At 48.6% G+C, this 17,546-nt stretch overlaps 1 protein-coding gene across 3 annotated transcripts in view; it reads right to left on the reverse strand.

Annotated features, from left to right (window-relative positions):
- The window catches only part of UNC5C (unc-5 netrin receptor C), a 406,146-nt gene that overhangs the window by 3,073 nt on the left and 385,527 nt on the right, over positions 1–17,546 (reverse strand). For all 3 annotated transcript variants that reach the window (XM_060115244.1, XM_060115238.1, XM_060115249.1), the window contains exons 14-15: positions 7,631–7,780; positions 5,512–5,676 (exon numbers count right to left, since the gene is read on the reverse strand). In XM_060115244.1, coding sequence (XP_059971227.1) covers positions 5,512–5,676; positions 7,631–7,780 — 315 coding nt within the window. The remainder of the gene's footprint in view (positions 1–5,511; positions 5,677–7,630; positions 7,781–17,546) is intronic.

Raw genomic sequence — 17,546 nt, forward strand, 5'->3', positions numbered from 1 at the left:
ATCAATACTCCTAAAGGTTTAGATTTCATGGGTGGGGAGAAATGTTCAAAAGGGCAGCTCTTTGAGACTGAACTGATCTAGAGCTGAGATTCTAGAGACTGTCTGACCCTGAGGGGAAGCCCTGGGCAAACGCTTGAGTAAATTCTCCCTCTAACCTCTGTAGAAGATGGCTTGGGTCCTGCTTTTGTTGAATGAAATGGAACACAGCTCTCCTCTAAATGACATCAAACTAAGACTATTTAAAAGAAAATGGCAAACACAGTACCTGGCTTTAGGGAAAGCTGCTAACAGAATCCTCCAATTGCTGTACACCCTTATTTGTTTTTAAATCTAAATTTAGCAGAGAAAACCACAGATTGGCTCTTGAGATGGTTTCAGCTCATAAAACAGCACGATTGCAAAACCTGAAATTCATCTGCAGGAGAAACTCTAATCATTTTCTGATCACTTCTGCTGGTTGGAAAAGCAAAAGCAAATGTTGCCTGGGGACTATTAAAGCAATAAAAGAAAATCCACTTAATCTACTTTAAATGTCATCTCTCTTTTTCAGAGCAGGTAACTCCGTGGTGAACATAATTAGCTGCTGGAGGATAAAACAGCCACACGTAGGTCCAGCTATCAGGAAGTCTCGGGGTCTGGTGGAGGGCTCCGCTCAGATGTCAGTGTCCCCGCCCTCCAGAGCCTCCAGACCCTGCTGTTCCTGCACCTGGGGGCCACTGTCTGTGTTCCACGATCAGCAGCTCAGGCCCACTGCGAGGCTTGTGCAGTCACATGGCACAGGGTCCGTCCGGGGGCTCTGGAGGGCACGTTAGAGCAAAACAAATGTTTTTGCCATAGAACATCAAGTGGTGTTGGCTGTGATCACAAACCCAAAGCTCAGCAAACGGAGCCTCCGAGGATTCCAGTGGCTCCTTTATGTTAACTCCAGCACACAGCAGGGCTGAAAAGACTGGTATGAAATACGTTGGAGTCCCTGAATCCCAAAGAGCTTTCCCTGCACTGGGCATAGAGCTCTTTCCAAGGGACCACGAGGACAGAGGGTTCCTGACCTCACGGGCATAGGGCTTAAACAGAGGGCACCGGAAGAGAGGACTGAAGGCACACGTTCGTGTTTTTTCAACAGATTGACGTTGGGAATGTCTGCACCCAAGTGGCCAACACGTCTCTTAGGTATAAAATTGGGAGGGGGGCGGGCAGAGGCATAGAGAAATCGTACCTCAATCCACAGCTTAGCGCTACGGCCCGCTTGCTTCTTGTCTGGACCATAACAATGGGGCCTAGAAGGAAACTCATCCTGCCCATCCCTGGCCTGCAGTGGAGGCGGAGTCTGCCCGGGGTTCGGGGGTGGTCTGCTTGGTGTAGCGCTGCCTCGTGGCCTCACCAGCTCCCTGCTGCTTCCCTGCGGTCTATGCCTTATGCCAGACTCATCTTCGTAAAGCCCAGCACTGACGTTTCTCCTGCCTTCTCAAGTAAGTGTTAAAATGGCTCTCCTACCACGTGAATTCCCAGCTCCTTATCAGGCCATGAGGATCACCTGCAGGACCTGCCTGGTGGGCTGGCCTGAAGCCCCAGGGATGCCTGTAACCTGCAGAGCCAGGCCTGCCATGGAGGAGGGGTCCCATGCGTTCCCTCCACCTGACAGCCTGGCTCCTGCCTTTCTCAGGCTGCACCAGCTTGACTGGACCATGCACCCACCGTTCCTCGTGCCTTCCTTAAGGATGTACCTTTGAGAGTTCTTCCGCCCTTTCCCTTAACCTCTGTCCGGCAAACACCTCAAAATGTGAGCTGAAAAGCATGTTCCCTGAGCAAAGCCGCCCAAAGCCCTCCGCCTGGAGCCCTCCGACAGCTCCTGCCCCCCTCCTACGTCTGCTCTATGCACGCTGGTTGTACTTACGGACGACTTCCTCTGACTTCCCAAGATTCTTGGAGATGAGTATATTTTTTTTTTTTTTTTTTTTGCGGTATGCGGGCCTCTCACTGCTGTGGCCTCCCCCATTGCGGAGCACAGGCTCCGGACGCGCAGGCTCAGCGGCCATGGCTCACGGGCCCAGCCGCTCCGCGGCATATGGGATCCTCCCAGACCGGGGCACGAACCTGTATCCCCTGCATCGGCAGGCGGACTCTCAACCACTTGCGCCACCAGGGAGGCCCGAGATGAGTATATTTTTGTCATCCTCAGAACTTCTGTGACCCTCAGGGCAGTGCCCTGAATGTGGAAGATACTCCGTTCATATTTGTTGGAAAGAGGAAGGTATGTTTTCTGGTAGGAAGAGGAGGAAGCCAGTAGAAGCCCACCTCGCAGAGCTTCCTTCCAACTAAATGTGGCTAAAGGGAAGGCTCTCCTCACTGTTCAGTCCTGAAGGTAAAGGCAGGCAGGACTCTCAGGAAGGTCCGCTCACACATACACGCTGTCCCCCTTTTCTTGGTGAATAAAGAACTGTCAGCACTTTACGTGGGCCTTCAAGGCCTGAGTCTCCAACCTTGGCTATTGTGCCTGTTTATTTCCTTGTGCATGAAACAAGCCCAAAAGGGCATGATTTCTTGTCTCACTTATCAGATGGCTGACAGCAGCCTTGGCGGTAAAAGAAAAATACATATATACATTTACATTCAAATTTCATCTAGTAATGCCTGTTGCTGTTAGTTCTTCTTTTACTTCCAGGTATACTCTCACAGAGCACTTATTATAATAATTGTTTACGATATTGGTACCATCTGTCTTTGATGTTATGATTCCCTTGGTTAAACATATGATTTTTCACCATTAACCAAACAGCTGCTACGGCACACATTTTCAACACTCCACAGGAGAAAGGACTTTCCTTTCCTGTATTCTGACTCTTCCTGAAGTCACTTAGAAAAACTAGATTTTCCCAAGGGTCCTTTTTGAACAGGTTATAGAAAACAGAGGAGGTGAATAGAGAGGGTGGCTATAGCAGAGTGAGGCTTTGTACACTTTTAATATTGTTCTTTGTGTGCACGGAAGTGCTGTGCATCAATAGTTAACAGGGTTATAACGTCTTTGTCTACACTGTAGTTAAAACTAAAAGTCCTAATGAGACTGACGTTTCTGTCTTCTCTACTTTTTTTTCCTCTTGCTGGTGACGGGCAGCTTCTCCTTTATTACCTCCCCTGTCCCTCTAAGGAAAAACCTTTTATCATCATTTATCCTCATACTTTTAACTCTTCTAGGCATTTTCATTCTTAAACTTCATCTCTGCGAGACTAAAGGCTTTATCTCTAGGTAAGGAATCTCTGGCCAAGGCACCTAGAGAGGAACAATTGTCCAGCTCTGGACATCACCTCGGTCTATGTCAAGCACAGCCTAGTCTCGCTGGGGGCCAGCAGGCCCTGCGCCTGAACTGCAGAGGCCAAGGGCCGAGGAGCTTTAGAAAGGAGCGCTGGTGACGCCTTGAGCAGTGGGTGGCAGGGGGCCGGGGGGAAGCAGCGCATTCCTGGCAAGTCAGCTCATTTTCAGGAGATGGGACGTTGGAACTGCAACCCCGGGCCACCTGCCAGCCTGCTGTGTGACCCCAGGGAGGAGCCCTGTCCAGAAGACAGACACCACCAATGGAGCCTTTTCTCTGGTTGGTTATGGCTTGTCAGCCACGGGGAACCCCTCCTGGAGCTTTTGATGCGGGTCCAGGTCCCGGGGCTCTCCAGAGCCAATTGTTCCCCAGCACACAGCCTGGCTCCCGACATCAGTACCAGCCCAACTCTGCCCGCTCTGCGGGCCACATGCACCGCATTCAAATGCTAACAGCAACGGTGGGACTCAGTGACCCAGAAGGAAAAGCAGCAGAGTGGCCCCTAATCCCCAGAGTCATCTGACTCGGGTCATTTCTGCCTCCCCCCTCCTCCCGTTAAGTGTGCTTGTCTGTCACAGGCCTCTGAGGAGACTAAAGGGTCGGCCTCCCTGAGCTGACTGCCACCAGGCTGCAAAAGAAATCATCTTTCCCCTGTGCTGGTACACGAAAGAAAGTCCTTAAACCAATCACTCTATGACGCGACACTGTCTCCTCGGTGAGGGGTTGGCCGGCCTGGCGGGGTTCGGGGGGCGGGGGGGGCCCTGACCGGCGCGCTTTCATTCGCGGCCACAGCTCATCTGCCTTTTCATCACATCGCTCACGCTGAACAGAAAGCGAGCATCAAAGGAGCAGACCTCCTCGCCCCCCCCCCAAAATTCCGCAGCCTTTGTTGTGGCTGGAGCTGGGTGGGTATTGAGCTTTGCAGACCTGCTGGGCCTGGAAAGTGAAGACACCCCCCCGAGCCAGCAGGGGTGGTGCTGCGGGCCGGGAGATGGGCCCGGGCACTGAAAGGCCCGGCGGTTGCCATGGCGCCCTGACACCAAGATCGTGCCTCATGAATGTCACCGAGGCCTGTGACTGAAGTTGTTTATGAGTCAAAAGTCTCACGAAACGGAGGGAGGAGATGATGACCGCAGCTCGCCAGGCTGTGGGAGAGGAGGCGGCGGCAGCGTCAAGGCTGACGTGCCCCCCCTCGGTTTGCTGAGGAAGACGCTCTTTAAACACGACATGGGGGGTGAGACTCGCCGAACGGGGTGACGTTTCGTTCGTCACTGTGCATGAGACAGCGAGGAAGGAGGAGTCTTTTAAATCATACACCGTCCGGCTGTAGTTCTAAAATACGACAATTCTGTGCTGTGGCTCAAAAAGCAGCACCAAGCTCAGCTCCACAGGCCCCGGACGCTGCTGCCCGCTTGCTTTCACCCTGTGCTTTTCCTTTGGTCCCTCCAGCCTGAAGCGTTACCATGGTTCTAACTCCCAGCCCTGGGGTCCCAGGTAACCAGTAAGGTCATGAGCACCCCCTCTTTCCACACAGAGAAGCGTGAAATAGCAGTGATGACTCTGTATGTCTCTATGTCAGAAATGACAAAGTCCCACCTGAAGGAGGTGAGGGTCACAGCGAGGAAAGGCCGTGTGACGGGCGCCGGGGGGGGGCGGTGGGAAATGCGTAGATTTTACTTCTATTTCTGGACTGTCTCTCCTACCTCGGGGAGAGGGGCATCTCTTCTATTTGGAGGATGATGTGTAAGAGAGCGACGAGACCAAGAGACTTCTCCGTTCGACATGGAGATGAAAGGAGGGGGCGGGGAGTGCACGATCAGGCAAAGGCAGGTGAGTTCCGAGGAGAGAACCAGAACAGGAGCAGCGGCGGAGGATGCAAGGAACAGGGGACAGCAGGGATGCTTTGGGAAAGTTCCTCTATGTGAGCGATATTTAAATTGAACCTTATACTTGAAATTCAAAAGTTAGGACAAGATCCTTAAGTTCATGTCACAAAACATCAAAGTCCTGTTTTTTGAAAAGGATCCTCTATTACACTTTCATATAATTTTAGCTCCCTGTGTTCATTAAATACACTATTCTGTGAACCAGCAGGCCCTCCAGAGAGCTTTTCAGGACTTCCCACACAGAGATCCTTTATGCCCCGCTGGCCCGCCCGGAGGTCGGTCCCTCCTCGGGTCTGAGACCGGTGAGCGCCTCTTACCTCGGACACGGTGCAGTTTAGCTGGAAGATCTGTCCTTCTCCCTCCACCTGCCGCACACAGAGTTTGCAGACCAGCTCCACTGTGTTCAGGCTGAATCTTTCCAGAGTAAATGTGCAGTGGAGGTTTCTCTGAGACCCACTCCAGATGTGGTAGAAAGGAATCTCCTGAAGCACATAAGAGGGTGAACCACAAATGAGGGACTAACGCTCAAGGAAGCTATCAGACAGCGCGCTTCCGAGTACTCCTCTCAGTACTGCACATGATAATGACCTTATTTAATCCTCAGGATGGGTCCATGCACAAGCACATCCCAACCTCCTTTTCAGGTGAAAAAAACTGAGGTCCAGAGATGTTAGAGAACTCACCCAAAGTCCCACAGCTAGAAAGTGGCAGAGTTGAGGTCTGAACCCAGGGAATCAGCCCCAGAATCCTTATACCTTACCAGCCTGCCACTTCTCAGTCACTTACAAAAAAACCCCAAAAAACATCGTAAATGATCTTTTTTTTAAGGTTTAGACAATTGCCCCAATAAAACCTACACACCCCAGTCGATGCCCATTAAAAGGAATCCCTGCCATGGTACCCTGGAGAAAAGCAAAGTCTAAAGGATGATGCACTGACCCAGTTCCCTTTCATGCCTACGCCCTCCCTCTGCACAGGATGGGGAAAGCCAAAACTCACTACAAGGTGGAAACCGGAGGCTTGATTAGCTGCCACAGAAAAGTTCTTGGCCTAAAAAGCACCAAGCCTCTAACAGACACAATTGTCTATGAGTCTAGATCACCTCACAGAGCCCAAGAATCTTTTTTTCAATAAAGGAAAAAGAAGGATTGATACAAAATGGTAGACCATGTTGGTTAAGAACAGAGGCTCTAGAGCCAAATCCAGTACAAATAGGATGCCTTCCCCTTGCTTAGTTGGTGATTTGAGGCAAGTTACTTAACCTTTCCTCAGTTTCTTCACCTGTGAAAGACTGTACCTAAGCAAGAGAGTACCTGAATGGAGGGGGTTAAATGAGATTAATCAAAGTACAGAGTCTGGCAGATGGTGAGAACTCAGCCAGGCTTAGCTTAAACTAACATCAGGTTATCATTATTATAAAAACAACTTTCCATTATGGTTGCACAAAAAGAATTGTTCATAAAAGGGGAAGATCTGTGGACTTTTATGGCAGTTGCAAAATCAGAGAAAGAAGAAAGCAAAGGAGGAGATTTAATGAGAAAGTTAAAGTTAAAGCCGATCTTTCAATCAAGTGCTGAGCATGCACCCCCATCAAAGCTCGAGACTGTAAGCAAACCAGTAGGTTTCCCACAATTTCTGTGTAAGTACCAGACATCTGAGAGTAAGAATGCAGCTGAAACTCTTCCCTTCATCCCTTCTAGTATGTTCACTGACTTATTACATCAGGAAATCACAACCAGTGCAGCTACAGTGCAGGGTGTGGGATTGGATTTGCATGTGTGTAGACAAGGATTCACTGCTGATCCTAAGGGTGTCGGTGACTCCTAGGACGGGCCTGAGGCTCGGGATCCCATCACACAGTCTCCTGAGAGCTTGGGCTGGCTGATGGAGGAGGAGGTGAACACCCCTGGAGGGTCTTGTTTTTCCCACACACAGCTACATACAGTGGGACTTGGGACCAGTATTTTTATGCTGTTATTTAATAAAATCCTGACCAGGTTTTATTTTTACTTGCTATCCCAGCTTCCAAGCTCAGGTTCCTTCAATGTAAAGGCACTCTCCTAGCCAGGCTGAAGCCTAATTTGTGTCACGTGGGATAACAATGTTCCCTTTCTCCTATGAATGCATTTGAGGCTGGTTTTTACCAATTCAATGTTAACATTACTCTGAGAATGCACAGACATGATGGACCTGGAAATCTTATTTACTAAAAATAAAACATTGATAGTAAAGTTATCTGAAAGAGAATTCAGAAAAAAGCATTTATTCTAGTATGTCTAGAGTATGTTTCAAAAAATCCTAAATATCCCCGAACTACTTTGGACAAACAAGTACTAAGATAGGATTTCTTTCAAGGAAGGGAGTATCTTCTGTCTAAATCATTCTAGTCCTCTTGGAGATTGTCTCCAAGCCTTTAGTTCAGCTTGGGAACCTTACCTGATATTTGGCCAGCAGTTTGCTCTTCCAGAGGGAATGGGCGACATCATGAATGGACAGGCGCAGGTTGTGGGTGCTGCCTTTAAAATGAAGAGCCTTAGGTTCTTCTAGGAGCTGTCCTCCCATCTGTCTTTCGAGCTGCAAGACTTCCTGTGACGACATGTCCCAAACCAAAAGCAAATATGAATGACTGGCATCACTTCCATTGTATGCTCCCTCACTCTGCGCCCAGCCCCCAAACCTAACTGTGCGGCACGTGACCTCCATCCTGTAGCCCCGAGACCCTCCAACTGAGGCCCCGGCCAGTCTGCACGTGACTGGGCCCTACTGGCCATGGACTGTGTCAGCAAGCCACACGACACTGTTGTGCGGTACATTCAGTACAGTCTACACTTCCTGACGAACAAGTGGGGTATTTAATCAAATACAGGGCAACGACCATCAGAACCCAAAATGGGGAGAATCCCCCAAAAAAGAAAAAATCGGTAGAAAGGTAGATAAACAGATACGTAAGTAGATTTTCAATGAACTTTTAGGGAAAGGGGCAAACAACTAGAAAACAAACCAGATCTTAGACTGGAAATACTAGCTAACAAATAAAAATCTGGAATGTGTTTTGGGCACTTTTTCTATTTTTTTTAGTTTCTTTACCTAGAGAAATAAATTTTTTGCTTAAAATTATCCACTGCACAATTCCCAATTATCAAAAAATAAAAATATGCTCATTAAATATTCTAACAGAGGAAAGTACACTGATACAGATTAGGAGGATTTTCCAGCACCAACTATTGATCTAAATAGTCAGAATACATTTTTTAAAAAACCACCTCATTTTTCAAGAACCATGGCTGATTAAATTTGCTATGTAACTTTACTTATGCTATAAAGATGTAACATGAAGATAAATTCTATATCTACTTCCACTCCTCAAGCTAGTTAATGGGAGTTAATGAAGCATTTCCAACTATAGCTGCAATTATCCAAACATCAGCAAACCGTAAGTTATCAATGAACAAATATCCTGAGTCTCCTCTGCTGTCTGAACCATCCTTGTGCACTTTGTTCCTCTCGTGCTTTAAAAGTTTTAGTGATAAAACTATGCAGACAGCCTGTGACCTGTGAACCCAAAGGGGTTCAGGAAAATAACGGATTTTATAACAATATAAAAACAATATACGATTTTCTTCTTTGGTGAGATTTCAGTTGGAAGCATGGGGTTCAATAACACAGGTGATCACTCAGGCCATTCCACAGGCGTGTACAGGGAACCTACTCCTGCACAGATAGATGGTCACAGTGCAGGACTGTAGTCCAGTAAGTGCAGAGCTTACCAGCATCACTGATTCGATGGAAACAGCTCATCTGAAACTGCTCCTTTACTGGTTCTTAGCATCCTCCATCTTTGAGTCGGGCCACTATCCTGCACAACGCAAGCTGCCGTAAGGTCCTATGAGGTGTAGGGAATATGAGGGTAACGTGGTCTCGGGCAGGGACTCCTCTAGTTCGTGTGTAATGGAAGAGATGAGGCATTAGCACCCTGACAGACGGGAGCGGTCCAGCCGCGTGAGAGCACTGACGCTGACAGTGTTCAACCTCGCTGGCTGGTGAGCGGCGGTCACCTGTGACGGGAGACTGAGCGCTCAGCCACCCCGACACAGGCGTTGTGTCACTGTGCCCTGGCTCTGCTGTGCCCGCAGCTCAGCAGGCTCCCAGGGTCCCCATAGGCCTCTAGATGTACCCAGCACGGAGCCGTCCACGCTCCTCATGAAACTCCCTCCCACAACACTTCACACTCCAGTCCTCGAGGAGAATCTGGCCGTGCGGGAATAAAGACGAATAAGAAAAGTGAGGGTTAATTGCAGTTTCTTCTGCTTCAGCAGGAAGGCGTAATGAGCTTATGTTGATCACGTTCAGTGTCTAGTTAGCATAATAAAGAAAGCTGATGTTCCCCGTGAACCTGGCACCTGACAAATTCTAAAGCTAAAATGATGTTTGTTTATAAGCCATTAGAAGAAAAGAAACATAATTAGAAATCTTTGAGATTACAGTCATGCCAATCAATCAGTTCTAGCTTCTCTCCAGTACACCCTAATTACCTCATCAAGACATCTAAAGAGCAATCGATAGTAATTATCTGATTACTATAGATCTTCATTATGTCCAAATTATCTCCCTGGGATGTCTAAAAGAAGACGCATTGTATTCCGGGAGGTAACTGTACCCAACAATGAATAATCCACACCCCATTCCTACAATCAACACGGATTGCCAGAGGAGATGGAGGACGTGATCAGTTTTCTTGGCAGGGATGACCACTGAAAAAAACCTAAACTGCCTATTGGCCATGACCTTGAGGTCAAGATAATACAGTACCACATTTTGAGTGCAAAGTCTGCACTCAAAGGCAGCCCAAGAATAAGGCTCAGTCCTTGGCTTCTTCGGCACTGACCCCCAAAAGTCATGGTAAAGAGTTCTCCCGGTGAGGAAAGAAACTGGGTTGGCTCAAGCCTTTTTTTGAGAGAAGGTACCAAGTAAAGTGCCATTTTAAAGAACATGGTGCTGGAGAACACACACTCTCCATATTCTTAATTTCTCCATCTCTCCACTAACCAGGAGTGACACAAAGCTGCTGCACACAGCTGGGAGGAACCTGACTTCTCTGTCCTGTTCAGTTGGACAGGAACCCTGGTGAGAGATGAACTGTCCACCAGGACGCATCCATGCTTGAGCAAGGTCTCTAAACGTATCTGACTGCACACGCCATCAATCAAAAAAAAAGTCAAGCCTGCATTTTGTTTCTGTTTCTTTATAAGTTATATACCTACATTAACACATCAATATGTTAATGTTATAAAATATACCTAAGGTTAAAAGTATGCGCTAAGATGAATAGACACAGAAGTCCTTAATAGTGTCTATTTTTACCCCCCAAATCTCATTGGCCTGGGGGTTGTGAAATCCATTTTGGAGACTGCTGGTTGGGGCAGCTGTCCCTCCACTAGGACTTTGGGAGAAATCAGCCAGGAGTAAATGATTCAGTAAGAAGAATCCTTACCACATTTAAACTTAACATTTTTTTTTCTGAAAAGCAGCAACTGGTATCATCGCACCCAGGATGTTCAACTTCAAGGGAACAGAACAAAATAAAGGAGAAGACAGTAACCAAAGCACAAATTAAAAACATTGAAGTGTGAATTAAAGATATTACGATCAAAAAATAAAACAACTCCTTGGAAACTAAAATCACCTAGAGCCACACGAGAGGGAGATGACCTGCCACATACAGCAAATCCCATATATAAATTTTACGTCAGAAAACAGAAGAGGCAAGCCCACTTGATAGGCTACTCAGGGTTTTGTTCTATACTGTTATGGTTTAAGTATCATAATTTCAGATATTTTATAGCTGATCCCACTTAAAATTAATGTAACATTTAAAAAAGCTTGGTTCTCTGAATTCCTTCTCCATGAAATCATTTTGGTTATTACACATGATACAGAAAACATAAAAATAACAGAAGTGTGGGCTTCCCTGGTGGCGCAGTGGTTGAGAGCCCACCTGCCGATGCAGGGGACACGGGTTCGTGCCCCGGTCCTGGAAGATCCCTCATGCCGCGGAGCGGCTGGGCCCGTGAGCCATGGCCACTGAGTCTGCGCGTCCGGAGCCTGTGCTCCGCAACGGGAGAGGCCACAGCAGTGAGAGGCCCGTGTACCGCAAAAAAACAAACAGATGGTGAATCAACAAAATATAGCTTTAGAGTTACATGCTTTCCTCCCCTTAATCTTCCTGGGAGCATTCATTCAACACGCCCGCCAGGAACCACATCGGGTTCTGGGACGCACAGACAAGTCAGCCTCTGTCCCAGCCTCAAACCACACTCACAAACCTCAGCTGTGGCGAGACCAACATATAAACATGTAACCCCAACACAGTGTGCTCAGCTCTGAGACAGCTGCTTTTGGGTCCCAAAGGTTGGGATATTTCACACACCTTATGAGAGGACAGGAACAAAATATATTTAAGGTCAAAAGAGTTAGGAAGACTTAAGAAAAATATCGTGACCTTGGAAAGAAATGCCGTAACAGGAATTAGGATCATCTAGGCTCTCTGTTCTCAGAAATATAAATGTCGCCTTCCTCTGCAAAGGCTGTCCTCCCTGCTGGAAGCACCCCTGCCTCGGTGCCTTGTTCGGGCTCTGCTTCTAGAGAAGGGGTCCCCTTCTGCCTGCCTTTGTCAGTTCTATCTCCACCCCTCCAGCGTAACCTTGGAAGACTCTTGCAGGGGTCAGTTATCAACAGAAATGTCTCCAGCCCGTCCTTCCATGGGAACACACACGTGAACCCCATGCCGCAGGGCGCAGGCCTGTGCATCAGAGCCAGAGCCCGCCGGGATCTGGGCAACCCCGTGGGACGGCCGCTTCCCAGTGTGGTGGCTGCTCGGAGGATGCAGGCTCCCCGGTGGCCCTGAGCACGGGCTGTATGGATTCAAGGAGCCTGTGAGGGACTGTTCCAAAGGCAGGGATGAGGGACTCCACAGGACAAACAAGGAGCATTCATAATAACCAATTAAGCCAAGACATTATCCATGCGAAGCCATTAGCCCTGGCCACTTAAGAGCCACAATAAATGCAAGCTGTTTTAAAAGACTGCGCGTACAAAGGGCGCACCTCCGGCCTGTACCCAGCCCTCCCCCCCGGGCGCCGCGAAGACAGGATCTGCCCTCATTACGGCGCGCGGGAGGAGCCCTGCGACTCCTTCCCTCCGGCCCCCTAAGCCCACGGCTCTTCACTCCGCGTTACTGCCGGGCCAGCCCCCGCCTGCCTCCGCTGCTGCCCCCGTGTTCCTCCACCTCCTCCGGGCCCTTCCCAGCCCGGGCAGGTGTCAGCCTCACAGCTAGCGCACACGAGTGGCCCGGGTGGCGGGGCTGCCTACACTGAGATGCCTGAAGCTCATGTTCGGAACGTGACGAGTCTCCGCCTGGGTGCAAAGCACTGACTGTGTCCCAGGACCTGCGTGAGGCGCTGGGCCCTGGCTTTGCCTCTGCACTCCGTGCTCACCCTCGTCCTCCCTCGCCCTCGCCCTGCGCTCGGACCCCCCTGCTCGAGGACGCGCCTCCCCTCTCGCACCGTTGCTCCCAGCTGTGCCTTCTTCCTTGAAGGCACTTTTTTTTTTTTTTTTTTTTTTTTTTTTGCGGTACGCGGGCCTCTCACTGCTGTGGCCTCTCCCGTTGCGGAGCACAGGCTCCGGACGCGCAGGCTCAGCGGCCATGGCTCACGGGCCCAGCCGCTCCGCGGCATGTGGGATCCTCCCGGACCGGGGCACGAACCCGCGTCCCCTGCATCGGCAGGCGGACTCCCAACCACTGCGCCACCAGGGAAGCCCGAAGGCACTTTTTTTAACATCTGGTTTCTCAGGAATACAACCCAATTTGTGGGTTCAACAGCTTTTAGCTTCTCCCTCTCTCTCTGTTTCTCTCGTTTTCCCTCCAACGACTGCTACCGGCTACAGAAAGGAAGACACAAATAATGAAACTTAAATCCCGTATGACACATTCAAATCGCTTCTGGAAGAGAAGGGTGGGGGAGGTGAAGCCAGGGCTTTGCTCCGTTTTCTCTCACTCCTTTCTCGGTGCTGTCTGGACCTGTCCTCGCATTCTTTCCTCTGGACAGAAGCTCAGAGCCCTGGATCGGCTGCATTCACCGCTGCCAGGGAGCCTGGGGGCAGCGCCTGGAGCCTGGGCAGGTGGACGCAGCTCTCGTGGGGACGCCGCTAAGATTTCCCACAGGGCAAGATCACCAAGGGCAGCGAATGGAGCAGCATTGCCCGCCAGGGGTGTTCCCTTTGGTTTGGCCGTGCGGCTCCAGGGGTCGGAGCCCTCACTCCACGCTTGCGCAGGGCAGGCCCTGGACCAAGCACGGAAGGCCAAGTCGTGTGCTTGGAGACTGCGCCCACCTCCGCCAAGCTTCTGCCATATGGACTCAGGGCTCTCCAGGCACAAAGAACACACCGGCAGATGCTCAGCATGCCACACAGGTCAGACCTCAAAAGACCAACCCTCAAGGCCTGTGCTGCCTGTTTTAAAAAAAAAAAATCACACCTCCTACCATCAGATTTTATGGAACCTGCTTTGCTCCTGTTCACTCTTTAAACCTGTGTTGGAACCTGCCCCTGTCATCTGGGGATGAGGAATGTCTCTCTTTGCCAGAGGCTATCTTATCTCTGCTGTCGCTATCACAGCCATGGGCCGTCCTCTTCCAAAGCAGAGGCCAAAGAGGCAGGGCCACCCTCTCTCCTGCCCCCTTCCGGCTCCCAGCGACACCAAGCTCAGCTCCCTGGGGCTGCACGGCCAGCTGCGGCAACATCTGACCGTCGGCCGGCCTCTCCCACCTGCTTGGGTCATCGTCACAGGCGCCCAGCCTCGCCACGCTTTCTCTTTCCGGGCTCATGCTGGGGTGCTCCGCTCTCCCCCCGAGTTTGTCTACCGTACTTCGTCCCTAATAATAACAAGGTCGGACTTGGGTGACCACGTGCAAACATTTCCCATCAAGCCACCTCATGTCTAGGGCTCTGCCTGCTGTTCCCACAGCTGCTGTCACCATGGATGCTTGGTCTGAGCTGCCGCTTCCAGCTGCCCAGTCAGGTCGGTCTGTGACACTTTTAAAGCAAAATGCCAAAGGGTAGCACCCAGGGAAGTGGCTGTGTGGCTTGTCCATCTCTGGGTTTACTTCTAAGGAAAAGATGGTCTCACACATCTGTGTATTAGGAATAAGACTTTTTAGATTGTTCTAGAACTTCTGGAGTCACTCTTGTATTCCTTTTCACCCTTGAACATTCATTTTTTAACTTCTATATTAGTTTCCTGTTTCTGCAGTAAGAAATTACCATAAGTGGGCTTCCCTGGTGGTGCAGTGGTTGAGAATCTGCCTGCCAATGCAGGGGACACAGGTTCGAGCCCTGGTCTGGGAGGATCCCACATGCCGCGGAGCAACTAGGCCCGTGAGCCACAACTACTGAGCCTGCGCGTCTGGAGCCTGTGCTCCGAAACAAGAGAGGCCACGATAGTGAGAGGCCCACGCCCCGCGATGAAGAGTGGCCCCCGCTTGCCACAACTAGAGAAAGCCCTCGCACAGAAACGAAGACCCAACACAGCCATAAATAAATAAATAAATAAATAAATAAATTTTTAAAAAGGAAATTACCATAAGCTTAAGTGACTTAAATAACACACATTTGTTTCCTGACAGTTCTGTGGGCCAAAAGTCTGACGCAGGTCCCACTGGGCTAAAATCAAGTGGTAGTAAGGCTGCCAAGGCTGCCTTCCTTTCTGGAGGCTCTAGGGAAGAATTTGCTTTTTTGTCTTTTCCACCTTCCAGAGTCGCCGACATTCCTTGGCTTATGGCCCCCTTCCTCCCTCTTCAGAGCCGGCAATGGCACATCTCGGATCCTTCTTCCATGGTCATATTTCCCTCTGACCATAGCTGGGAAAGGTTCCCCATTCTTAAGCACAAAGGAATTAGATCAGACCCATTCTGACCATCCAGGATAATCCCTCCATCTCAAGGTCTATACTCTCACGTTGGTAAAGTCTCCTTTGCCATGTGAGGTAGCACGTCTGTGTGCAGGTATCTTTGGGGACTCATTATCTCATCTACCAAAACTTCTATTTCCTCTCCTCTCTTTCCTCCCTCTCTCTCAAAACATAAATTCAGCACTGCAGATCATTTGGAAAATATATGATGGGGCCAGAGCCAAGTCTCATGAGAAGATGATAAAGATGGAGTAAATTTAGAGGCACCAAAAATAACCCTGTCCCTAAATAGCTGACCAACCAGCCTGCTACGGAACCTGACACTCACCCCACAATTAGATCACAATTAGAGTTAAATCTTCACTGAGCCATTATCTGCAAAATGCCATTATAATCTAAATGCCCACCTAGGCACAATTAACATTATGTAGTGACTGCTTTATGCCAGGAACTTTAATAACTTTACTCTCTTTGAATCTTTTAAGGGTCCCTGATTCAGACCAAATGAAGTCCCTAAGAGGTCAAGTTCAATGACCAGGGCCACAGAGCCGATGAGGGGCGGAAGCAATCAAGTCAGCCAGCCTGACTCAGGCTTTCCTTTGACACCACACTTCCTTCCATACACTGAGCAGGGAAAACACACTTGTCACCTTTAACACATTTGCTGTTGTTGCTATCTAATGCATGTGTTACATGTATGAATATATTAATATAATTCCAGAGACTAGGATCCTGAAAATATGAAACATAGGTTATGCTAGTTTTGAGGTGCTTTGTGGGAAGTGAAAGAAAAGATATGGTTAATGGGGCCAATCCAATGGAGGGCCAGACTTTGTTGGCCCAGAAGAGGCAGGCGTGAGGTGTTCTTGGTTCAGCAGGGTCACAGCTGGCCATGGAGGAGACATCAGAAGGACACGGGTGAGGAAGCACCAGGTTTCAGGATGAAATAGAACTTGTAATGGGCTACCTGTGACTACCTACGACTGTGGCCCAAGAAACTGAGTATCATGCAATTCTCAACTAGGATTCCTATTTTCATGTTCAGTGTCTCTTTCATTTTTCTCTTATCTTTTCTCATAATAACGATTTTTCACAGAGTTGCTATGTTACAGCCTAGATTAGGGTATGTGAAAAATGAAGGAATCCAAAGACGACTCTGTCCCATGCCAAATGACTGCATAAAGAAAGCTAGTACACGTCATTCGGTTTGTATCACATATACATTTGTCAGAAATTCAATTAACAACATTGAATGTTAGGATATGTGAGACTGCTCATATTTTATGCAAATCACTCCTCTTTTAGGTTCAGAGTTTAGTATAAAACCCTTTATTAGGAAAGGAGAATCTTATAATTGTACCCCTAAGATAGTGGGACAGAAATTACTTATATCAATGCTGATGTATATTTCTCCCTGAAGTGTTTTTAAACTTACCCCAAATATAACCTTGCTCTCTCTTAATTTCTGGTCTATTTATATTAGGATTTAAGTCTTTGCAAACAGCGAAAGGAAAAAAACACTACTTTAATCACCTGAAGAGGAGGTAACGAGAAAAGCTGTGACATACCCAACTCAATCTTTTCAATAGACGTGACCTCTCTATTTGAGAATGGAACTGATTCTAAGGTATTCTCTAAGGTAGTCATAGCACCTTGATCCCTTTACACGAACTCAACTCACACACTGCTCTCACTGGTCCTTCTAGCACATGCATGGAAAAAAACAAACAAAACAAACAAACAAACAAAAAACACCTGAAAGGTATGTAAAAGAATTCCACTGTCTCCTGGCAGCCTTGACTTTTACTCCAGCAGTCACTGCCAGCATTCTAATTCAGCAATGCTTCCACCTTGCTAAATACAGCTTTTAAGTTTCAGATGACCATTTTTGCTTCCAGGTTTAACAAAACTCAGGGAAATCGTTACAAAAGCTACCAAACTCAAAGAGGTGGGTGGGAAGATGAAAGAATGCATCAGGGTTGCTGAGACTGATTGATGTGGTATCTTTTCTTTCCCCATCCACGTGGACAATATGATAATAAGTGGGAATTAATATTATCAATATGTTCAGATCCAGACACTGGGCCAGTCTTTTTTCTAACAGCTCTCCAGACTGTGTAGTTCTGACCCTCGAGAATGAGTGCTGCACTGAGCTTCCCTTTCTGCCCTTGTCCAACCTTCTGTGAGGGTTTCTGCAATTCAGAAAGAATCCCCAGTCCACAGCAGTAACTCTAAGAAAACATCAAGTCTGGGAAGGCCCACTTGCAGGCATCACTTGCTAGCTAGAGACAGAGGTGGTGGAGGAGTTAGATTAAAGCCCAAACAAGGAAGTCGAGCTCCTTTTCATCAGAGCCCAGACTAGGTGAGAAGAGGCTGAAATAAAAGGTT

Source organism: Mesoplodon densirostris, chromosome 1 (assembly GCF_025265405.1).
Source record: "Mesoplodon densirostris isolate mMesDen1 chromosome 1, mMesDen1 primary haplotype, whole genome shotgun sequence".
Taxonomy (NCBI): domain Eukaryota; kingdom Metazoa; phylum Chordata; class Mammalia; order Artiodactyla; family Ziphiidae; genus Mesoplodon; species Mesoplodon densirostris.